The 25,858-nt window shown below is 39.6% G+C and overlaps 3 protein-coding genes across 3 annotated transcripts in view; all 3 read left to right on the top strand.

Annotated features, from left to right (window-relative positions):
* LOC148366413 (NMDA receptor synaptonuclear signaling and neuronal migration factor-like) overlaps positions 1 to 25,858 on the top strand; it is a 254,375-nt gene that overhangs the window by 151,682 nt on the left and 76,835 nt on the right. The gene's annotated exons all lie outside the window — the stretch shown is intronic.
* LOC148366422 (uncharacterized) lies at positions 539 to 6,667 on the top strand. The gene is made up of 2 exons (XM_088336858.1): positions 539 to 851; positions 4,489 to 6,667. The coding sequence occupies exons 1-2, from the start codon at positions 782 to 784 to the stop codon at positions 5,763 to 5,765; spliced, it is 1,347 nt and encodes a 448-aa protein (XP_088192984.1). The 5' UTR covers positions 539 to 781; the 3' UTR covers positions 5,766 to 6,667.
* LOC148366421 (uncharacterized) overlaps positions 12,254 to 25,858 on the top strand; it is a 29,896-nt gene continuing 16,291 nt past the window's right edge. The window contains exon 1 of the mRNA XM_088336862.1: positions 12,254 to 12,650. Coding sequence (XP_088192988.1) covers positions 12,524 to 12,650 — 127 coding nt within the window. The 5' untranslated portion in view covers positions 12,254 to 12,523. The remainder of the gene's footprint in view (positions 12,651 to 25,858) is intronic.

Here is a 25,858-nt window from a genome sequence, read left to right as displayed (position 1 = left end):
AAATGTTCATTAACAATATATATATGATATAAGGAAACACATGTACAATATAACATATTAAACTACATAAATAAAAACGTATGAAAAAAAAATCTGGTGTAAGATTATTATGTGTTTTATAAGGGAAAATACGACAGTTTGTAAGAGCATGGAGCCCTGGAGCTTGACAGGTATGAAGCAGGCTGACTACAAAAAAACTAATTTAAAACAAACGCTGTGAAAACATGAAGCAACTGGAAGCTGTTTTAACTGGACAGCAGCATTTTTTCACAGGATCTTGTGAGTCAAGTGAAAATGCTACAAAGGCAAACTACGAGGTTGCAACACTGCTCGCCAAACACTGCAAAATTATTACATAGTGTGAATTTATTTAAGACTGTTCAAAGAATTCCAGTTTTAATAGTCGACCCTCGCATATTTTCAGATTACCAAATATGCCCCGTTTTCGAAAAAGTTTGGACACCCCTGGTATTTTGCCTTAGCGTGCTAGCCGTAGTTGGCCGAGCTTCTGGGCATGCGCGTTGAGGATACTGCCTTCACTAGCCCAGGCCTATTCCGTTAGCAAAGTAGAATTAGCACCCACTATAAATCTCATTTTTCGATGTTTTAAAGTCAATTATTGCACAGTTTTCGCATTTGTGCCCGGTTAATTCGTTTCCTTGTTGGAGGAAACCTACTGCCGGCATTGTGGGACTTGTTTGAGTACTTAAATAAGCGACGCTAACAAAGGAGACACGTTTGTTGGCAGTGACTCAGCAGGGATCAAGGGTGAGCTTTAAAAATGTTCACAAAAACGAAAATCAAGGACAAAGTGGATTTTTCGGATGTGCAAGAGGAGACCAAGCGACAAGGTAAACTGTCGGACGCTGTGAGCAAACATCTTTTGGTGTTTTTGACACAGAGGGGTTGTCATTTGTTTATTTTGGAACACGGTACATACAATTGAAGTTGTGATGTACATCCATCGATTATCCTCAGTAGGGTCGCGGGGGTGCTGGAGCCCATCCCAGCTATCTTCGGGCAGTGAGCAGGGGACACCCTGAACTGGTTGCCAGCCAGTCGCAGGGAACTGTGATGTATATGCATTGACCTATTGAACCTATAAAGTATAATTAATGTCACTAGATATGGAAATAACCAAATCATAAGAGATTTTTTGGCAGAATACCGGCTACCTACCAATTAAATAAAATGATCCTGCTGTCTAGATTATTGGCCATAATGAGCACGTTTTGCAATGAAGCTGTTGCTGAATTATATTGAATTGGATTACCTTTATTGTCATTGAAATCAACATTGTGAGAAGATTGCATGCAATGAGATCAGACATGGCACTCAAGGTTATACATGTAATAGACTTTACGGATGGAAAAATAGAAATGGCTGTGAGGATATATAGGCAAAAATATTTACAACATAGATCTTATAGACTAAGTTACAACAGTAGCGCAATGTTTATGAATGAGGGCAGCATGGCGGATAAGTGGTGTACAGGTTCAAGTCCAGCTACCGCGGCCTCCCTATGTGGAGTTTGCATGTTCTCCCTATGCCTGCGTGGGTTTCCTCCGGTCACTCCAGTTTCTTCCCACGTTCCAAAATCATGCATGTCAGGTTGACACACACTGCTCACTCGATATGGAGTTTCTAGCATTATCGTGCAGACATTTCTATCTACCGGGAGAGCTAACTGTGGTAATTGTGCTTGCTGTTTATGCTAACGTTAGCACAGCGCTAAATCTCCTGCCCGCTGCTATCAAAAAACAGCAGCTTGCACACCTTAACGGAGCTTTTATCGTCGCCGGCGACTTAAATCAGGCATGTTTATGGACTGTACTCCCCAAATCCGTTCAATACGTGGACTGAGCAATTCGGGAAAAAACACTGGACTGTGTGTACTGTAAGATCAAACATCCAGTTGGATCCACCATTTCTGTTTGTCCCTCACCAAATTCAAGCACCTTTTAAGGACTTTCAAATCTTTTTTCCAATTTCTCCAGCACAATTTAAAAGAAAAAAAAATCTGGTGTAAATCATGTACTTCGCAGATCAGCAAATTACTCACGTGTTTTTCCAAGTTCTTAAATACGTATGCAATCTTCACAGAGTAGGTGTGTTGGCATCATTTTTAGCAGACTTGTTTTATTTCTCTTTATCTAATGCATGGTCTAACTTGTCAGACTGTTGAGAAACACTGCAACAATTTCAAGCATTTCCAAGCACTTCAGCCAAAATTATAGCTCATTTGAAACTTGGGAAAGTATTTTCAAAGATATTAGTTTTACAGCCTTGAACTGTTTTTTTTTTCTCTCATAAGAGTGAATATGTTAAGGTCAGAATATTGAAGTACCATTGTTTTGGTCAGATTGACCCTCCGAGCTGCCCCCTTTTTTATATGACTGTAATCTTTTTTTCTCTCCCTTTTACATTAAAATGTCCACTGTACCATATTTTCTGCACTATAATGCACACACTTAAAAATGGTCCGTTGTCATATATTTTTCATATGTAAGGTGCACTGGACTGTAGGCACATGTAATTAAAACTACAATATGAGCTACTGTATTTAATCATATCTACATACACGTTAGATATTAGTGCAATAGTTGATCAATTAAAAAATGTCGCTGACCAAAATCGCTAAACATTGTATGCAACCAGAATGAGGATCGCTGCGGTGAGAATGCTGAAACCTGATCACTAGTGATATAGGTGACTTAAAAAGGGATTTGATTTGATCTAATTTTCTCACTATTCTTACTCACAGTGCCAGAAATGAATGTGGGAGAATGCAGAAAACGGATAGTTGTCCCGAAATATCTAAATAAATGCAAAAAAAGCATGACGAGGGAAGCAATCCATCTGTGATGGAAAATCGTCAGGTAAAATAACCTCTGCAGACACAGAAATACAAAAGATTTACAGTGATACCTTGCTGTATTCATCTTCCATTGTGTTCTGCATTCTGATTGGTTTAACGGTTACCCCGCTTTTCTGCTTGTGTCTGCCTGCACGTCGCTGACGTAGCGGTCTGAGTTGTACACATATGTAAAACAGCCTGATGAACTTTCATTAAGTATGGGCAAATATTTTTCAATATCAAGTTTCTTTAAAAGCCATCATGTCAACAAAACACATAAATCAACAAAAGTAATGGTGGCCGAGGCCAAACGGCAGAGAGGGGTTTTCTTCCGCCAACAAAGTTGGACTTTTTGACCCGATAAACTTGCTCTGGAGCCAAATGCGGCTCTTTGGCGTTCCCTTGTAACTCCCTGTCGCTTTTTCCAAAATGTTTGATTATTAAAAATATGTTTTTTGTCAAACAAGACACATTTTTGGCATTTTCCATCAAATATACACTCTGGATCAAAATTAGAAAACAACTTGTGAAGTTTATAATAATTTTGAAATAATACCATCTTCACTGTTCCACACTAAAATTACATTGTATTGTGTCTGTATCATAGGACTAAAAAACACTTAAGTCCCAAGTGTACAGGCAAGATTAGTACCGTTAATTGGGAGAGACCTGAAACTGTTCTCAAATTTTGATCAGTGCATTTTTGGCAAAATCCAGGTTTTTTTGTTGTAATGCCTTTGGGCAATATGGCTCTTTCAACAGTTTGGGTTGCTGGGCGGAAGATAAATGCATGATAAAGACAAAGTATTATGTGAATTAAAGTAAACTGTGTCCTCAATCATTACATTTGTGCAATAAATCGGCAACTGTAATTTTACAGTACAGAAGGTATTTGTAAATAAAAAAGCCGTTTTTTCATAGTACAGTGTTTTTATGTGTTAATCAAATACTTCAGCCTGTTAATTGTGTTTCAATGCATAAGAGAGTCTTACTATAAATAAATAAAGGTTTCTGCTTTGGGGGTTTTGACTAACACTGGACCTTTCTGGAACACTACCCTGTGAAAAACAAGGGATTACTGTAAATGTTTATACTGTCTTGGTAAACTTCGTTACAAAAGACAGGCTTTTGTTGTTATCGTAAATTACCTTTCATCCTCTTTTGTCCGCACAAATTAAATGTGTAATTTCAGGTTTGCTTCAGACTGTCCTGAAAATCAAGTAAATTGGTTGGAGTGGGTTGGGTTGGATTTTTTTTTTTAGACCTAATCATAATTCTGATTCTGACTTAGCTGGTGTTTATCCAGAGAACATGAAACTAACATCCCAAATTTTACATGGGGACAAAAGATTGACAATTCATAAAATATCCGTTTAGTACTCATCAACCAAATACTCAACATCTAAAAAAATCTAATTTTCCAATACTATGTTTGACTTGTCCTTGGGCAAGACACTGAATCTCTAATGTCCCCAATAAGCAGGTCTGCGCCTTGCATGGCTGCATGGCCGCTATTGGTGTGTGTGTGTGAATGGGTAAGTGTGAAGCACATTGTAAAGCGCTTTGGCAGGTCTTCATTGACTTTAAAAGCGCTATATAAATGCAGACCATTTACCATTTGTGTCCCACAGACAAAGATGAAGACTGTTTTCCTCCTGGGTGGCAGGAGCCAGAGTGTCCTGAACCTAAAGAGGAGCATCTTCCTATTGAAGATGAGGAGCATCTGCCTCCATACATTAAAGAGGAGGAAAATTTCACAGATTTGCCCATAACTGTGGTCTGTTTAGAGACTGAAGATCAAGGTCAACATGACGAGCAAAAGTGGAAACAGCCTCCAAACAGTGGCTCAGGAGCACAAATGAAACCAGAAAGCGATGAAAAGAACCGGTGTCTCTCTCAAGCAGACAGCTGCTCGGCTCCAATATCAGATGATGACAACACGTCACAAACCCCTCACACTGATTTCAACGAATTGTCTGAAAACACAAGCTTGAAATGTTCTTGGTGTGGAAAAACGTTTCCAAGCAAGTCAAATTTCAATCGGCATGTGAAGATCCACACGGGTGAAAAACCCTTCGCCTGTTCGGATTGTGGAAAGAAATTTGCTCATAAGAGCGAATTGATAAGACATACAACAACCCACACTGGTGAGAAACCTTTCACCTGTTCAGTGTGTGGAAAGAAGTTTGCTCAAAAGGATTATTTTAAAAAACACACGTTGAATCACTCTATTGCGAAATTGTATGCTTGCTCCATTTGTGGTCAAATGTTTACTCAAAAAGAAGACTTGAAAACACATGAAATAACTCACTCAGGAGAGAAACCTTTTGCCTGTTTAGTTTGCGGTCATACATTCGCACTAAATAAATACCTAAAAAAGCACACCAAAACTCACATTGGTGAGAAACCTTTCTCCTGCTCGATCTGTGGTAAAACATTCAGGCAAAGAGAGAGTTTGAAAAAGCACGCAATAATCCACACTGGTGAGAAACTTTTCGCTTGCTCTGTGTGTGGCAAAACATTTTATCGGAATGAACACTTACAATCACATTTCCGAATACACACTGGTGAAAAGTCTTTTACTTGCTCAGTTTGTGGTAAAAATTTATGCAATAGTTCAAGCTTTAAAAGACACACAAGAACCCACACTGGCGAGAAACCTTTTGCTTGCTTGAGTTGTGGTAAAAAATTCACAGACTCTGGGACTTTGAAAAAGCACACAAGAATCCACACTGGTGAGAAACCTTACCCCTGCTTAATCTGTGGTAAAAACTTCAGACAAAAAAGCATTTTGAAACAACACGCAATAATCCACACTGGTGAGAAACCATTTTGTTGTTCTATTTGTGGCAAGAAATTTAATTGTAATGCACACTTACAATACCATAGCCGAAGACACACTGTATAGAAGCGTTTTGCCTGCTCAGTTCGTGGTCAAAGATTCTGTTATTGTTCATGCTTTGAAATACACACAACGACCCACTCTAGTGAAACATCTTAAACCTTCCCCCTTTTTGGCGATAAATACTCTGCAAATTGGCACTATAGTATTCACATCAGCAACAACAAGGGTGAACAACCTTTTGCCTACTTGCAGATTTCCAACAATGATAAATAATGGGGTTACAAGTGTGCTGGTGAAAATTACAGCTATGCAGACATGAAGACTGTAGATATTATTACACACACCTGATTATAGGCTGGGCCCATTATTGATTGACATGTTTTTTCTATTTTTTTCCCCCACGTTCGTCAGATACAATGTTAAAATGAAATTAAAATCAACAACTATGGTTAAAAATTGACAAAACCAATAGAAAAAAGGTCTGAGGGGAAAAAGCCAGAAGTTATCTGGGTCTGGATCCCTTGCAAGTCCAAACACTTTTCAGATAAATTAAATTATGGAACCAGAATTTTACAATTTTTTCAATATCTTTCTTCCAAATTGTATATACTTTGTTTTGTTTATTTTTAAGCTTAATTTGTATGTATTAAACCATGTGTGTAACTTTAATATTCCTAGTTTTGGATGTTTTAAATATAGTCAACACACCGAATGTTTGTCTCATCACAAAATTATATTAATTTAAGAATGTTCGATATTGAACATGTGTCTTTAATATATAATGTTAAACACCTTGGTACTGAAACTGATTCCTGACGGAAACCATACTTTGATTGTTAATGTCACTCATCGTTTTAGGAAACATATTTTTGCCTGGTATCTAGGTAGTTTTGTATAAATATCGTTCCAAAGACTGCCTGTAACGATTGTTATCACAAAAATAAATGCAAATTACTATCCTCTTTTTTAATGTCTTTTTTTAAATCTGAATCTTTGATTACAATAATAAAGTGTTTGAATTTGCCATTAAATGCAGGATTTCTTTATGAGTATATTGCAACAATGGGGTATTTGGACATCATTTTTAAAATTTTATTAATTTAACGATATCTTTTCTTTTATTACTTTCAACAAGCAGACATGGTTGTATGGACACACTCAAACTTTCCCAGTTAATGATATTGTGTCCAAGAGCAGATACAGTACTTTTCAACTTATGTTTTTGTAATCGCAAATTATGGCTTAATCTATTGGGATTTTATACATAGGGCTCATTTCCTACTTCATTTATAAGGTCGCCACAACTTTGTAAATGGTACATTCATCAAAACCTAGGGACAAAAAGTATCTGTTATATGGTATCTACAACACCCCTGTAATTGTTACAAAAATCAGTCCATTAATTGGAAAAAGATAAAACGATGAAGGGGTACTAAATTGAAGAACAAGTTGGTCTATGCAAAGAGGCTGTTTTGCTGAAAACATAACAACTTTTTATTAAAGAAAGAAAAAGTTAATACTTTATACTACCCCTAGCAAAAAGCAAGCCCCCACTAAGACATTTTATTCTGTAGAAAAAAAACATGCACCACAAATATTAAACAATCATAAGGTAATCCCAAAGTGTAAAATATTGGCATTCAGAAAAAATTCTGAGGAAATCATCATGGAATCGTGAAAAACAAACAAAGAAGAAACAATCAAAACACATACCACTAGTATTTAGTTGTCCCACCTTGGCTTTTATGACACCTTGCAGTCTCTGAGGCCTAGACTTGATTCACAAACAGTATTCTTCATCAATATGGTGCCACCTCGCTTTGATTGCAGTTCCCAAATAATGTTTGCAGGTTGGAGCCTTGCTATGGACAATTATTTTTCAATTTCCACCTCAGGTTTTCAATTGGGTTGAGATCTGGGCTATTTGCAGGCCATGACATTGACTGGATGTGGCTTTCTCCAAGAAATGCTTTCACATTTTTGCCCTGTAGCATGATGCATTCTCATCTTGGAAAATGAGTTCATCATCCCCAAATATTTTATTAATTGAAGGAATAAGAAAGCTGTCCAAAAGGTCAATTTAAACATTTATTGCAGATTTGACCACAGCCATCTTCCCAGTGCCTTTGCCTGACATTTGGATGTTTTCTTTCGGCAGTATGCTTTGTAAATCTCACCGGAAAAGGCACCAAACAAAAGTTCCAGCATCACCTTGTCTAATGCAGATTTGTGACTCACTGATGATAAACTACATCCACAGTCCATGATTGCCTCTTCTTAGCCCATTGCAGTCTCGTTATTTTCTGTTCGAGCATCAATGGTTTCCTTTTAGCTTTCCTTTATGAAAATCCCGTTTCCTTTAGGCGATTTTACACAGTTCTGTCTCATAAATTGCCTCCAACTTCCTCCCATTTCCTCTTCAATTGTCTGCATTTTATGGTTTCAAGACATATGGCCTTTAGTTGTTTGTCCTGACACCTACACGTTTTCCTTGGCCTACCAGTACACTTGACTTTAACGACATTCCCATGCTGTTTTTACTTTGTCCAACTCTTCGATACAGCTGACTGTGAACAGCCCACATCTTTGGCAACCATACGAGTAGAGTTGCCTTCTTCAAAAAGCTTGACGATCCTGTCTTTGGTCTCAAGAGACATCTCTCTTGTTGGAGCCATAATTCTTACCAATCCATTTATCCCCGGAGCCCTCCAAGGTGTTATAACTGCTGACTAACAAGCACACTTAATCTAAGTCGGGTGCCCAATTAAGGTAAGGAAATCGACTTGGTGCGTCCTTATTTCCGACTCAAAATACACTGATTCCAAATGTTTTTCTTCAGAATTGAGTGATTGTATATTTATTTCTAGCACTTGCTCTATAAAGGTAACATTTACTGACCATTGCAATGTTTTTTCTTAATTTATTTTAGTGTGTCTGAATGCCAATATGTTGCACTTTACGATTGTTTCATGTTTGAATTTTAAAAGTTTTTCTACGGAACGAAATGTCTGAGTCAGGGCTTGCCCAAGACTGGTGATTCCATACTCTTGGCCAGGGGTTGTATATTTACACTGGGATCAAAATAGTAATGCTACCAAATGAAATCGGACCCATTCGCAATATTTCGAACAAATGAGGGAAAAAACTAAATCATCTAATCAAAAGGTATTCTTCATAAGAATCGCTAACTACTACTTTAATTTAGTTCCGCATATTTAAAAAAAAATCAACGTAATCGACTCAGGTTGTGTTTAGTGTGGGCAATGCTGTATGTTTTATCCTTTCTTATTCATTTTAAACTAAAAACAATGTGTCACTTTTACATTCCTTTTAAACTTGTGCTATACATCAACCGTGTGAAAAACATCGTTGCTTCCTGTTGTAATGTAGAAAACACAATAATATTGTTTTCAGTAGGATGAAAAAACACAATTATGCACCTAAGGTCTCATCTCATCTCATTAGCTGCACCGCTTATCCTCAGTAAGGTCGCGGGGTGCTGGAGCCCATCCCAGCAATCATCGGGCAGTGGGCAGGGGACGGAGAGAGCCAGCAAGAGGCTCTCTCCGTGGCTTCCCTGACCGTACAGACAGCTACCTTCCTCTCCCTTCCACTTATTCCCAGAGCTGTTATTGTGTCCCATACAGACTGCTGGGAAGCCCCATGCACCCGTCCTCCACTGGGAATAGCAAGGTCTGCCATCCCTTGTCCTACCACTGTTGGACCAGTTCTTGATATTTGGCGTTTTTCCTTTCATGGGCTTCGCTGTATCGATCTTCCCACGGTACAGTTAGATCAATCAGGATGATCTTTTGGACCTCTTCTGACCAAATCACAATGTCTGGCCTCAACAACATTGGGACTACCTGGGGAAAGTGTAATTTCCTTCACAGGTCGACCCTCATGTGCCATGCTGGTGCTGTTTGCAAGAGGCTCTTCTTGGTCTTCTTGGAGGATGCTGGTTTCTCCCCTTCCTTGACGAACTGGATGGAATGTGTTGGACTAGGTTGAGGTTGGTGCTTCTTCCTCCTTTGCTGCTCCAAGATGAAAGCCAGTGCACCCAGGACCTTGTCGTGGCGCAAGGGGTATCTGCCCTGGCTAAGAGCAATCTGGCATCCTGCCAGTATGTGTGCCAGTGTCCCTCTCCCACCACATAGCCTGCACTGTGGGTCCTCCCTCAACCCCCACCTGTAGAGGTTGGTTGGTGTTGGAAGGGTGTCGTACACTAAACGGAGCAAAAAAGACATCGGAAATATACATATTCATACAGTGGAACTTCCGTTTTCGAACGCCTTTCAGTTCAAACAAATCGGTGTTCGACCAAAAATTTTGAGAAATTCTTGTTTTGCTGTTCGGCCAAAAAATTTTGAAAAGTTCGAACCCCGGTAATGCGTGAGTGCGTACGCTTGGGTGCGATGCTGAGCGGCGTACGGGTGTAGATCGCTCTTTTCATGACCAACTGTTATCGCGTGCGGACGTGCTTCGTTTTGCTTTTAATATAGGTGTACAAAGTGTTTTAGCCCCTTATTATGCCTCCAAAGAAAGTCAGTGCAAGCAGCAAAGTTGCTACAGGTGAAAAAAGAAAAGTAGTGCGTACAACTATTGCATTTAAGAAATAAATAATAGCAAAATATGAAGGAGGTGTGCGAGTGTCTGATCTTGCTAGGGAATACCGCACTGTCCACCTGCGCCTTCTGCTGACCACCACAAAGGTAAGAAATCCTATTCATAATTCTTTTCTTTATCCTTTTTTTTCATTTTTACACGTTCATGTTCGCAAAATTTTTCGTACGGAAGATTACGATAACGCGAACGTACGATTAGCCTGGGTTAGCTTCATGTTTACGTTAAACATTTATGGTAAACATTCAGGGTGTTGGAACGGATTAAAACGATTTACATTATTTTTAATGGGAAACATGATTTCGGTGAGCGAACAAATCGGTTTTCGAACAGGGTTCTGGAACGGATTATGGCCGAGAACCGAGGTTCCACTGTATATGTATCAACATGAAACCTATTACATTACCTTCTGACGGTTTAAAAAACAATTATTCCTTAGAAAAAACTTTTACAAACCAATGAAATGTGATTTAGCCATGAACAAACAAGACAAATTTTGGAGATATTTCTTTTTCACATGATAGTGATGCCTTGTGGACCTTTCATTACAACGTGCGTTGGGGTGATTACGTTTGTTTGTTGGCAAATGAACAATATCTTCTGCTCCTGCCTTAAAACTTTTAATAACCAGAACTAGCAGACTTTTATTTTCTCTCGCTCTCTCTTTCTCTTTCTGTCGCTCTCTCTTTCTCTTTCTGTCTTCTCTCATTCTGTCTCATTCTTGCATTCTCTCTTTTTCTCTTTCTCTTTCTCTCTGCCTCTCTCTATATGTCTCTCTCATTCTCTCTCTCTCTTATTCTCTTGCTTTTCTCTCTCACTATCTTGCTCTTTTTCTTTTGCTCTCTCCCTTCCACCCGTCTTTCATTCTCTCTCTCTTTCTCTATATATCTATCTCACTATCTCTCTCTTTCTGTCACTCTTTCTCTGTCTTTCTCATTCTCTCTCATTACCACATTCTCTTTCTCTTTCTCTCTCTCTGTGTCTCTCTCTCTGTCTCTCTCATTCTCTCATTCTCTCTCTTTCTTTCTCTATACATGTATCTCACTATCTCTCTCTTTCTGTCACTCTTTCTCTGTCTTTCTCATTCTCTCTCATTCCCAAATTCTCTCTCTTTTTCTCTTTCTCTCTCTCTGTGTCTCTCTCTCTCTGTCTCATTCTCTCTCACTCTCTTGCTCTTTCTCTTTCCTTCGCCCTCTCTCTTCCACCCTTTCTCACTGTCTCTCATTCTCTCTCTCTCTCTCTGTCTTGCTGTCTCTCTCTCTCTTTCTGTCGCTCTCTTTCTCTCTGTCTTGTTCTCTTTCTCTCTGTCTCTAATTCTCTTTCTCATTCTCTCTCTCTCTTGCTCTTTCTCTTTCTTTTGCTCTCTCTCTTCCACCCTTTCTCTCTGTCTCTCATTCTCTCTCTCTCTCTTTTTCTCTCTCTCGCTCTCTCTCTCGCTCTATGACAGATAGAAATTATGATCTTTATAATTGCAGGGAGGAACACTACACATTCTGTGCCTTATAGAAAAAAAATGATTTTTTTTTATACCTTTAACATCAGCCACACGATTGTCATTATATTTTCTTCTCCTTATTGCAAGAGTATTCTGCTGTATGGCATTAGTTTGTCACAGAAAACCGTGCTTTCATGCCTTTTTTAATTGAATGTATTTATTTATTTTGACTGCTGTCATTCATGTGTATATTTCACAAGCTGCTGCTTTACTTATATCTGCCCCCCTTTTATATCTTTCAATAAGAAAAATAAACACATTAAACGAAAGTGGCTGGAGACCAGCGCCTTTCCAATCTGATTTGAATCGGTGCATTATAGTCATTTTGATTCCTAATGAAAAAAAAATCGTACTAATATCTTTCGGGACCATTGTGTAAGCACTGTGGAGGTATTTTGGAATAAGCTGGCACCCGTAGGACCTGACCTCTGCGCATGCGCGTCACAAATCGTGTTGAGACGAGACAAGGCCTGTTCCATTAGCTCAGCTCAACGAGCACCTACAAGCTTTTCTTCCAAATTAATCAAGTCAATCGGTGCGTAATTATTACATTTATTTCTTCTTAACTCGTTTCCGAGTGAGTGGAAACATCTAGACATTGTGTGACTTATTCGATCTTCGGAGTACGTTAGCTGAGCGGCGCTAACAAAGGAGACGCTTTTGTGGTCATTAACTCGCAGCATGCGTCAAGTGTGAACTCTAAATGTCAATTAAAATGTGCACAAGAACAAAGTACGAAATGGAATCCTGGGCAGCGCAAGAGGACATGAAGATGGAAGGTCAACTGCCGCTTGCCGCATGCAAGGAATCTCGAGTTGTCGACACATCAGGTACCTCACTTCTTTACTTTGGTACGAAATACAGTAGACCCCGGGATACGACATTAGTTGAGGGCACTATGGAACCACTATTTTAGGTGTCTCGTTTCACAATAGTATTATACCATATCTGTCAACTAGAGCTGCAATTAACGTTTATTTTAATAATCTATGAATTCGATCAGATAAAAATGAAATGAAATGAAATGAAATGATCTGCATTTATATAGCGCTTTTCAAGTCAAGACTTCCCAAAGCGCTTTACAGCGTGCTTCACATTTCCCAACAGCGGCCGTGCAGCCATGTAAGGCGCTAACCTGCTTATTGGGGGTATTAGGGGTTCAGTGTCTTACCCAAGGACACTTCGACATGTAACCCGAGGAGCTGGGATTCGAACTGCGATCTCTTGATCCCAAGACGAGCGCTCTACCTCCTGAGCCACTGCCGCCCCCAAAATAACACGTTATTAATTTCCTCTTCTTTATTCTTGACAAAAAAATAAAAAGAAGGCACAAAAAATGTTCTATGATATTAAACAAGAAGAATAAAGTGTTTGTCAAACAAGCAAAAACAAAAATACCGTAAATTCCGGACTATAGAGCGCACCTGGTTATAAGCCGCACCCACCACATTTTAAGAGGATGACCGCTTTTGTACTTACACAAGCCACACCTGTATATAAGCCGCATGCGCCCACATTTAAATATGTAACCCAATCACAAAATTGACCCAAACCCTAATTGAGTCCCGTGATTTTGACTGAATATAGAGTACACAGTTCAAGAACCACAGTCGGCAAAATGAACGGGAAATGATACCGGTACTTAAGATTTGATCCAGACCTGCAGAGTCCACATCCCATTAAAAGTAATCCAAGGAAAAAAAGTGTAAGGGTGGGAAAAATATATCCATTATTGTCTGCTGTGTCCACAAACACTCACCTTTACCCGTCCCCACTTCCCGTCATCCCCGCGTCTGTTACGCCCCTTCTTTTTAATTGGTCAGTGCAAGACTTATCAGAATAAGTGTCCATAATAAATACAAATAAATACATTACAAAAATATACAGTTGCAAATACATATTATACATGGGTTACACATATTTACAAAGAAAGACGGTACACCGAGAGAGTTTTCAAAGCTTTAATAATAATATTCTAACTTTCATCCCAAACCGTGCCTGTGAAGGGTAGCATAACGCTACTAACAACACGCTCGCAATACAGTTAACGGGTCTGTTAAAAAAAACATACCGTATATGAAGAAATCACGGTATACCGATTTTATCTTCCTCCCTGTAACTGTCGTCATCAAAGTTGTCCTCCTTTAGTATGGAAAAGAGACTTTGTCATATAGATGTCGTCCCACGCTCCCTTGTTTTGTCCCACGCTCCCTTATTCAAAAACACGCTAACATCACGCTCGCAAGGTAAAGTTTGCGTGCAGTAGCTCTGCTTCCTTCTTTATCGAACTGCTCGATTGCGTTTAGCTTGTAAGCTGCGTCATGTGCCTTAAACTCGTTAGATGAACATCTATCCATCTACCTTGGTCATAACCCTCAAGAGGGGTGACCAACAGCAAGACGAACACATACAATAACAAAGAAAATAAAAAGGGGGAAAAAAGGCATTAAAAACACACACAAACATTTTTGGGCCATGGCCAACCCAAATGCCCAAACACCCAAACAAGTTAGGCACCTCCTCACCTAAGTTGGTCATGCTTTCGTCCCTCCAGATCAGGGGTGTCAAACTTATTTTAACTCAGGGGCCACACGATAGAACAAACATTCTGTCGGGGGCCGGAGTAGTAGATTAAAGAGAAAGAAAAAGAGAGATAAAGAAATAAGAGAAAGAGGGAGGGAAAAGGAGAGAGGGCAGGACAGAGAAAGAAAAAGAGAGAGAGGGAGAGGGCGTGAGAAACAAAAGATAAAAAGTCGTGAGAGAGGGGGAAAAGAAGGGGAGAGGAAGAAAGAAATTCAAAGAGAAATAGAAAGACAGAAGGAGAGAAAAGAGAAAAGAAAGCGCGCAGGGTATGAAGAGAGAAAGAGAAAAGAGAGAAAAGGAAAAAGGAAGTTAGAGCAAAAGAGGTTCAAAGACACAGAGAAAGAGACAAAGGAAGAGAAAAAGAGAGATGCGTAGAGTGAAAGAGACAGAGTGGGAGAAAAGGGGTGGAAAAGAAAGAGAGAGAAATTAATACAAGTACAGTGTCTTTGTGAGAGGCACCTGGCTTTGGCAACATCAAGTGGACATATTTCAACCTGCAGCTTGTTTTTCTCTTGCCCTTCTCTGAGTCTTGTCTCGCGGGCCAGATTCAATCCCTTAGCGGGCCTGATCTGGCCCATGGGGCGCCTGTTTGACACCTGTGCTCCAGATGAAACAGGACATAAGAAAGCGGCCATGTCACTCGGGTCAGGGTGACACAACACACTCTTCTGATCAACATCAGGGCCCGGCAGCTTTCACTGGTTTACCCCTGCTGCATCATACGGGTGCCCTGCACATCCCTTAGAACACGTCCAAACATCCCAACATCCCACCACTCATAACACCATCCATCCACGCCAATCGCGACCTTCCTCTGGTCTCCTTCCATTGACTTCTGCTGTTAGGCGAACATGCTAACTGCAATACGTAAACACCATTGTATAAGGAGGTGACCTAAATCTAACAAATGATGATTTCCTTGACTGATTTCCTTCTGTTTTCTACAGCAATCACTCCAATCCAATCATTTCCAAAGTCTGTGTTGATCAAGGTCTAATTGACATTTGGTGCCTCTTAAATCCTGGAGTGGTTCAGCCCTAATCATGCATTTAAATCAGTAATTGACCATTGGTTAGCTACCAACAAGTTACTGTGTTATAACATCAATATTTGCTACATTATTAACTAGGGCTGCACGATTAACTGAAATCGAATCGGTATCGCGATATGACGTAGTGCGATAGTGTAACCGCAAACCACTGCGGTTTTTTTAAAGAATTCATAGTTCCAGTTTTTATTTGATTGACGGAGTGTTGGGCCAACAAGAATTGTCACATTTCGCGGTTTAACATGGCCGGCCAATGAGAAGCATGTTTTTAAAGGCACTAACTAGTAAAGGCGAGGCAAAGTTGGCAAGATGTGCATGCACGACTTTGAACGGCTAGTGTAAGGGAAGTCAAGTCATGTTTATTTGTATAGTCCTTAATCACTAAGAGTCTCAAAGGGCTGTACAGACCACAGATTATTGCAAACCAGACTATTATGACACCATCACCTGATCTAAATCCTACATGAGGGCAAATAATACACAGATATTGTCAACATAAAACACAGGTTATTCATATGCTATAGAGTAGAAGTGTGTTTTAAGCTTGGATTTAAACATTTCCACTGAGGTTGCAGATCGAATCTCAGGGGAAAGAGCATTCCACAGCACCGGGGCCCGAATGGAGAACGATCTCAAACCTGCGTATCTCTTCTTGGCTCTTGGAATCACTAGTAAACCAGCATTTTCAGAGCGAAGGCTCCGGACCAGAACATATGGCGAAATTATATCTGAAAGATATGAGGGAGCAAGTCCATGTATGATTTTGTATACTACCAACAGAACCTTAAAATCACATCTTAAGCTAACAGGGAGCCAATGCAGGTCAGCTAAAATCGGGGTAATGTGATCAAACTTAATTGTCTTCGTTAAAAGCCTTGCTGCAGCATTTTGTACCAGGTGAAGGGTCTTGATTTTGGACTTCGGGAGACCGGAGAGTAGGACATTACAGTTATCGAGACGGGGGGTAACAAACGCATGAATTATAATCTCCGCATCCGACTGAGACAGCATAGGGCGAATTTTAGCAATGTAAGCTGCCAGTTGGCCAAACAGCGCATGCACAAATGACCATCGAAAACAAACACCACAGCTCGTAGCTTTACCAGATTGTTACATTGAAAATAAATTAATTAATTAAATTGGACTGCAAGCAAAAGCTGATCACCAGCGGGTGCTCCCTGGATTTTTATCTCTTCCGGGGATGGACTGAGGCGGCGGCGGAAGGAAAAGCTAACAGCTTATTGCTCTTGACCTTGGAGGCGCTCACTCCTGAAAACAACTCGAAAACGCAACTGCACAACTGATGAATAAATATAAATGTGTTTAAGTAAAAATGTAGAATATAGTATAAAAGACCACTGATTGAATGTTGCTTGCCCCATCAAGAGAATATTTGCAAAATGTGTCCATCTCAAAAAAAAAGAAATGGCTCCATTGTCTTTGTTAGTTGCCATGCAACTGGCTGGCAAGCGGTTCGGGGTGTCCCCTGCCAACTGCCCGAAGACAGCTGGGATGGGCTCCAGCACCACTGTGACAGGAGGATAAGTGGCGCAGACAATGGGTGAATGAATGTTTTGTTAATTTTTTCTGCCTGTTTCCCACATCACAGCAAACTGTAGTTCAATATGTCCTTTAGAGAGTCCATTGTCTTTCAAAAATTTATTTCCATTCTATTTACCGTTAATTCCGGACTATAGAGCGCACCTGATTATAAGCCGCACCAATCAAAATTTAAGAGGATAACCGCGTTTGTACTTACACAAGCCGCACCTGTATATATGCCACGTGCGCCCATGTTAAAACTTGTAACGCATTCACAAAATTAACCCGAATTCCACTTTGAGTCCCGCGATTTTAACTGAACATAAAGTACTCAGTTCAGCAATCACAGCCATGCAAAATGAATGGAAAAATGATACCGGTACTTAAGGTTTGATGCAGACCTGCAGAGTCCAGGTCCCTTTAAAAGTAATCCAAGGAAAAAAAGTGTATATTTCCAAAGGTACGGGTGGGAAAAATATACATCCACTTTTGTCTGCCGTGTCCACAAACAATCACCTTTACCGGTTCTCACTTCCCGTCATCCCCTGCGTCTGTTACGCCCCTTCTTTTTAATTGGTCAGTGCAAGACTTATCAGAATAAGTGTCCATAATAAATACAAATAAATACATTACAAAAATATACAGTTGCAAATACATATTGTACATGGGTAACACATATTTACAAAGAAAGACTGTACACCGAGAGAGTTTTCAAAGTTTTAATAATATTATAACTTTCATCCCAAACAGTTGCTGTGAAGGGTAGCAAAACGCTACTAACAACACGTTCGCAAAACAGTTAACGGGCCTGTAAAATAAACATACCGTACATGTAGAAATCACGGTAAACCGTTCTCATCTTCCTCCCTATAACTGTCGTCATCAAAGTTGTCCTCCTTTAGTATGGGAAAGAGACTTTGTCATATAGACGTCGCCCCACGCTCCCTTAGTCAAAAACACGCTAGCAACACGCTCGCAAGGTAAAGTGAGTGCAGTAGCTCTGTTTCCTTCTTTATCGGACTGCTCGATTGCGTTTAGTTTGTAAGCTGCGTCATGTGCCCTGAACTCGAGCGCCGCTGGCGGGTGTTAGAAAAATTACAGAAATTGGCCGCATCACTGAATAAGCCGCAGGGTTGAACGTTTGGGGAAAAAAGTAGCGGCTTATAGTCCGGAATTTACAGTAGTGCAAATTCGAATCCTGATAAATCAATCATGCTTACATATTGGGATGCACTGGTAAATCAGCTTGGTTATTCAATAGCCCAAATTTTTAGATAAGTTAAATAACTATGTAGAATTTATTTTATGCTTAATCAGTTATCCATATATTTTCCATGTAATTATATTCTTAAATTCTCACGATCTGTCTCAAGATCGATGAATTTTTTTTTTTTTTTAATTCATATAATCTTTCTCAGATCAATTAATCTGTTCCTCATTGTCTTTTAAAATGCTCTTTCCATAGGATAGGCAAATTGGTTTTGTTTAATTCAACCAAAATATAAGTCAACATCTGTTACATATTTGCAGGGTTGGGTAGGGTTACTTCAACTGGATTACTTTCAATTAGTTTTGGATTACTCCAATGCCAAAAAAGACTAAAGAAACTAAATATGAATAAAATTATGACTCACAACATGTGGTAAGCTTTCTCTCCTGCCTTTGATCTCCGGCAAAACTAACATAAAATGCGACAGAAACAAAATGAAAATAAATCCAAGCAGTTTGCCAACATCATTTTTGCCATTCCATGTGTTCCGGTACTCCCCAAGCCTGCACAAATTTTAGTAATTTTATTCATATTTAGTTTCTTTTGTCTTTTATTAGCATATTTGGGATTGGAGTAATCCAAAAGTAATTGAAAGTAATCCAGTTAAAGTAACCCTACCCAACCCTGCATATTTGTTAAGGTTTGTCAATTATAGTGCACTCATACTTAAAAATTTACGGTTACACCAATGTCGTGTCACACTCGCTCTGTTACACCAATGTTCACAACCACGACAAGTAGTACACAAGTAGGCTTTATATAGAGTACTATATTAACCATGTGCCATAAAAGCCTTATTGTAATGCATGTTTATTGCTTGTAGTTGTTCACTGATAACTGTGACCAGGGCACAATTGTGACTGAGACCCTGGTTTTATTGGATTTCCCTGTGTTAACCACCACACTTTAGTCTCGTGAAAGTGAAGGATTGGTTAGTTGTGCTAAAATTCTAATTTATTACCTGTAAAACTTTTCATTGCGGTAGTAATGTTTTATTTGAATTTATAACGATTATTCTTTGTTTCTTTTTGCAGTATTAAAATGCTCTTGTGGAAATTTTAAGCTTCTACAGCTAATGCAAATATCAGTTATCGGTCTCCTCTTAATAGTAATAATCGGTATCGGCCCTGAAAAACCCGTATCGGCCAAATTTGCACCGAATTTAGGACCTCATATGAAAGTGGCCTGAGTCTGGTGTGAAAAAAATCGTGTGCTGTTCATACTGACTTTGATGAATTGAATGCAGGTTGCTTCCCTGCAAAAGAAAATTCAGATTTCTCTGCAGTGTGAACCTAATCTGTGTTTCAATGAGATTATCCTTTATCCATCCATTATCTGCATGCTTATCCTCAGTAGGGTCGTGGGGGTGCAGTAGCCCATCCCAGCAATCTTCATGCAGTGGGCAGGGGACACCCTCAACTGGTTGCCAGCCAGTCACAGCGCAAACAGAGACAGACTACTCAATCGCTCATTCACACCAAGGGACAATTTGTACTTGCATGTTTAACCTGACATGCATGTTTGTGGGAGGAAACCGGAGTGCTCGGAGGAAACCCACGCGAGCACAGGGAGAACATGCAAACTCCACACAGGAAGGTTCAATCTCATGACCTCAGAACCACTCATCCGCCAGGCTGCTCAATGAGATTAGCTTGTAAAAATAGAAAAATCACGTGAACAACATCCAGGCAACCTGAGTAGTGGCGGTTATGCTGGATGGATGTGAGTTTATTATTGTGATTGACATTTATAATATAGCGATCAGATTGGCTGTTCCGGGCTAAGTCAGGATAACCAATGTTCACTGGCAAAGTGGTGTAGAGGGGAGGGGTTCCGATAAGGTGGTCTATAGGACTCGTTTCAGCAGACAAACAGCGAACTATCAGGTTTTTTTAGTTTTGCAGAGTCTCATCTCATTAGCTGCACCGCTTATCCTCAGTAGGGTCGCGGGGGTGCTGGAGCCCATCCCAGCAATCATCGGGCGGCGGGCAGGGGACACCCTGAACTGGTTGCTAGCCAATCGCAGGGCACACAGGGACAGACAACTCGCTCGCTCATTCACACCTAGGGACAATTTGGACCGGCCAATCCACCTGAAATGCATGTCTTTGGAATGTGGGAGGAAACCGGAGTGCCCGGAGGAAACCCACGCAAGCACGGGGAGAACATACAAACTCCGCACAGTAAGTCCGGTAGCTGGATTTGAACCCACACAGGAGGTTCCCAAGACCTTAGAACTGTGCCGCACACGCGCTAACCACTGCGCCGCCGTGCTGCCTGTCCCTGGGAGTAATGTTGCGTTCATTCAGAGCCTATCTCTGCCCTTCACTCACTGGATAAGGGTGCATTCTTTTCGGCTAGTCTTTCAAGGACACTGTGCTTTCTCGGGAAACGGCGCAATATTTTCAGTGATTGTTTATGACGCACCTCCACTATTTCTAAAGGGCATATTGTGAGCTTCTTGTTCTGGCTTCAATTTACCAGGTATCAATACTGAATTAAATTATCCTTCTTGTCATTGGTAAGGACGGATTAAAAGTTGTATGCTATTAGATTAGACATGGCACTCTAGGGTAAACATTGAATAAAGACTGTCAAGAGATTAAAAGATGGAAGACTATCTGGATAAAAGACAGAAACAAGATTTTTTTTACTACATGGTACTCACTGACCTTCAGTATAATAATACTGCTATGAAAAATATTAGTGCATCCGAACCATATTGCAATGAAAAGAAGTGCAACAATATTAAGCAGCAACAAAATCCCCCAAATAAGTTAAATGGTATATATTTTCACAGTTCCATGCAATGACATTTCGCAGCAAGTCACAAAATACGTTTTCACCGTTTTATAGTACTTACAAATGAATGGTAAAGTCACAAAATGAACACCTTACATTCTTATTTCATTTGAAAATCCTACAAATTTAACATCAAACCGCATATGGTGGTTCCATCCAATGTGGCAGATTGTTCACAGTAGGGGATGCGCGTGACATCATGCGAAAATGATCCGATTATACGTAGCAGTGCAGCTTTTCGCGGTCTTCATCTGTTCTATGGATGGTTTTACTCTGTAGCAGAAACAGTCACAATTTAGTTTATTTTGCAAATAAAGATGTTAAATTATTAGTTATCATTGTCTTCCTATACTCTGTATGTACTTTCCTGACATGACTGAACTCTCATTGTTGACATTAGAGTGAGGAAGGCAGAGCAGAACTTGGTAAATCTGTTCATCAAAAGAAAATGGTATTGCCCAAATGCACTTTTTATTTTACATGTGTGGCCAAAATACTCTGGATTAATACTGCAACAATTTGATCAATCTATAATGACCGCATTTTCTACTATCAGTGACTGAGACGAGATTGATCTTTTGAATTTTTTTGTCTTTTCCTGTACAAAAATTGCAATCGACCACACTCATTTGAAATGATCAAATAATGTATTACATTCGGGGAAAAAGTACAAGTCGACAGGTATAATCTTCTAAAGGGAGCATAAACATTAATATCATTCGACATGATGCGTTCAAACGCAGTTTGACGTTTGAAACTCGCTCAGAACTGAAGAAAGTGGGGTTCATGGATCCCTTAACCGCCAGGGTCGTAGCACCACTTCCTGTGTCTAGAACAAGTAAAGCTTGGCAGCACCCATCCCTCTCCAGGCTGGATTTTTGAATAAGTATGTGCTTATCCACATGAAACAGATACTGTTTACCATGGTTACCACAGGTAGGAGAAGCCTCCTGAGCTGACTCAGATACAGCACCTTCATCATCTGATCACTGTTGTTTTTCGGTGTACAGCGTCATCCAGCTCTTCAGACATGACTTCAGCATTGATGGAAACCTGTGTGTGACAATACTGATAGTAGATCGGGGGTGGCGAACAAGTTTGACACAAAGAGCCGAAATTTTTAACTGTGAGAGTCAAAGAGCAACACCACGCAATGACCTGCCATGACAGATAGACACACACAAACACACACAATTAAAAACATTATTTTCCATCTTTTAAGGGTTATTGTTCTATCTTCGTTATCCATTATCCGTTATCTGTCAGTTCATAATACGCTACAAAGCCTAGGAGCCGGGACACTTACTCTCAGCCAAAAGGCCAAGCTAAGGTCCTAGCCCTAAAGCCTTGCTGCGATCATTGCGAATGCACCGTTAGCCTAGGGGGGGGGGGTTTAAGGGTTATTGATCTATCTTCGTTATTCATTATCCATTATCCGTTATCGGTCAGTTTATAATACGCTACAAAGCCTAGGAGCCGGGACACTTACTCTCAGCCAAAAGGCCAAGCTAAGGTCCTAGCCCTAAAGCTTGGGGATTTTTTAAGGGTTAGTGCTCAAATCTAGAGTCTCAATAGACAAATGATACCCGTAATTAACGTATGATGCAGACTTGTAAAGTCCGGGTCCCGTTAAAGGTAATCCAAGCAATCAAAATGTATATTTCCAAAGTTAAGGGTGGGAAAAATATATATCCACTATTGTCCGCTGCGACAACAGACAGATCTACCGGTAACTCAGCTTTACCTCAATTCCCATCAGCCCGCGTGTGCTCCGCCCCTTCTTTTTGATTCGCCCGTAGAACACATAACAGAATAAATCTCTAAAATAAATACATTACAAAAATATACAGTTGCAATTACATATTATACATGGTTACACATATTTACGAAGAAAGACGGTACACCGATAGTTTTCAAAGCTTTAATAATATTAATAATATGACTTTCATCCCAAATCGTGCCTTTGAAAGGTACCAACACGCTAGTAGGATCACGCTCGCAATGTATCAAACGTGCCTGATAAAATAAAGCATCCCGTAATTGTGAGATTCACGGAAGATCGTTCTCAACTTCCTCCTCATAACTATCGCCATCAAGGGCGTCTTCCTCATTATCGGAACGTACCTTAACTTTGCAGACAATGTATGCTTAGATTTAGAGGTTGCAGTCTTTCTTGGCGCACATATTCTACTGGTCTTAATCTTACCTTTTATACTCTAGCGCCGAAAAAAAAAAAAAATAAATCCATAAATTGTCCGCTTCACTGAATAAGCCGCAGGGCTGAACATTTGGGAAAAAAGTAGCGGCTTATAGTCCGGAATTTACGGAATTGTTCCTGTGTTGATTTCAAGGAAAGTGTCCACCCTCAATACACACATCAAATGCACCTCAGACAGAGATAACACGGCAACTACCCGAGAGGTCACATAACCCCTCCACACAAAGGCACATCTCTCTCATCTCATCACACACACATTTCTTCTCACTATCTCAGTGTTCATTTTACCTCTGAAAAGTGATGGGTCCCGGGGACTCGCATGCTAAAAATTTATGGGTCCCAACAGAGATCTATGGGTCCTCAAAATGTAGTGTTATCGAGGTTGAAATTGTAAATCGGCGACAAATATATAATATAAATCTATATATTCATTCAGTTTAATCCTCACAGTTTATTGGTAATACAATATTTTACATGATACAAAATAATATTGCTGAAATAATTATATTAATTTATATTCTTTTGTTTATTGTCTTTCATCGAATCGTTGCCTTCAACACACTAGTTTTCCTTGCCTCCGCGATCTTCCGAAGAATTTATCTGCCGTTTTATTCCTGCCGGAATTATTGACGTTGTTATCACTTTCTGCATTATGTTTGGACTTATTACTGACACTGAAGAAATGACCAATTTTGTGTTGATTTTCACCTAATACTAACTGTTTTTTCGGAGGCATACTCATACCTGTCAACCTCCACGGCTCCATGCACTTATAAACTGTCATATTTTCCCTTACAAAATACAAAAAAATCTTACACCATATTTTTTTTTTTCAAATGTGTTTATGTAGTTTAACATGTTATATTGTACATGTGTTTCCTTATATCATATATTGTTAATCAACATTTTGTTGTGAGACACTGAGTTGCTCGACATGAGTAAGATTTATTATTAAAAATAAAGTTCAAAATGAAGTCGCTTGGACGTTCACTGTAGAAGGAAAAAATACATGCAAATATAGTTAAGTAGAATAATACATTTTCTTATTCAAATTATTAGTTCATTTTCTGCATTAAATTATTGTTGGTAATATATTGATTAAAGGGATAACCACAAACCTGTCTTTTTTTATTTTCTCCTTTTATACTTCCTTTTTTTCTTAACTTATTTATACAACATCATAATTCGTAATGTAATGCATCAAAGCAAGTGAGCTGTTTGAGAACCGCTCTCTTTAATGAGTTGAGCCGAAAAAGCCGGTTATCTAAAAAGAGACTGACTTCCACCACAACAAACAAAAACTCGACCGGCGAGACCAAAACAACAAAGGCGTATCTGCCTGACGAAAGGTTGAGTGCGGTAAATCTTTGTTAAAAAAAAGTATCGGGTAATAATGACAATTTTGTGTCAAAAAAGTTGCGTCCCGGGGACGCTCAATGATTTGACACAATGCATCCCCAGCAAAAATGATGCGTCTAGGACGCAGGGACGCGGGCAAACGAGAACACTGCTATCTAATTATCTTCCTCTCTCTGACACACACAACTACTGAACACACTTCAGATGCACACATATAACCTATCTATCTATCTACCTTGGTCATATCCCTCAAGAGGGGTGACCGACAGCAAGACAACACATACAATTACAAAGAAAATAAAAGGGAAAAAAAATAGCTAAAACACACACAAAAATTTTTGGACTATGGCCAACCCAATTGCCCAAACACCCAAACAAGTTAGGCACCTCGGCACCCAAGTTGGTCATGCTTTTGTCCCTCCAGATGAAACGGGACACCAGAAAGCGGCCATGTCACTCGGGTCAGGGTGACACAACACGCTCTTTTGTTCAACAGCAGGGCCCGACAGCTTTCACTGGTTTACCCCTGCCGCATCATACGGGTGCCCAGCCCATCCTTAAGAACGCTTCCACAATCCCACTATCCTTTCACAACACCTCTCCACTCCTTTCTATCACCAACAAGAGCTCTAGCTTCCATTATACACACTTCAGATGCACACATATAACCTGTAAAATTTAAATAAATGGAATATTAAAATATTCACACAAGCATATTCAGTCAGGTGGTTTTTTCCAAACTACACAAGGGCAAAATGTAAGGTAAAAAAATGGTTCAAATAAATTTTATTCAAAGTGAAATACAAAAAAAACATTTGAATGCACAAACAAATGTTGGGATTTGTTATCATTACATTTTGATACTTAGTATCAAAATGTTATTGTTTATTTTTCATTAAGTTCTTTTTACCTGGCTTTTCACGGTGCTCAATTTTTGCTTGGGTAGTTCAGTAACTTTGGGTAATTCCGTGTCAATATTAGCATGGGGTGTGCTAAAATAACACTGAAGATTTGAAGTCTTGAAATGGGATATCATGGTACTGCATGATAAACAGAGTGATTTGACATTCTGTTCAATAAACAAGTAAGCATCTTCCCTATCTTCCTGAAATGCCCTGTGTTCATCTTCATATTTCCGTTTCGCTTTGCATTTTGACCATGAGGGGATCAGTCTGCACGCTCATCAAATGTTTACTTGATTTTCTCGGTGTAGTGC

Source organism: Urocampus carinirostris, chromosome 5 (assembly GCF_059441175.1).
Source record: "Urocampus carinirostris isolate Australia breed hairy pipefish chromosome 5, RoL_Ucar_1.0, whole genome shotgun sequence".
Classification (NCBI taxonomy): Eukaryota; Metazoa; Chordata; class Actinopteri; order Syngnathiformes; family Syngnathidae; genus Urocampus; species Urocampus carinirostris.
The sequence above is the reverse complement of the archived record's forward strand: the minus strand, read 5'-3'. Positions and strand labels throughout refer to the sequence as shown.

Coding starts and splice junctions, on each gene's coding strand:
- LOC148366422 (XM_088336858.1), top strand. CDS start 782: ATGTTCACAAAAACGAAAATCAAGGACAAAGTGGATTTTTCGGATGTG. Junction 852..4,488: donor AGAGGAGACCAAGCGACAAG/GTAAACTGTCGG, acceptor TGTGTCCCACAG/ACAAAGATGAAGACTGTTTT.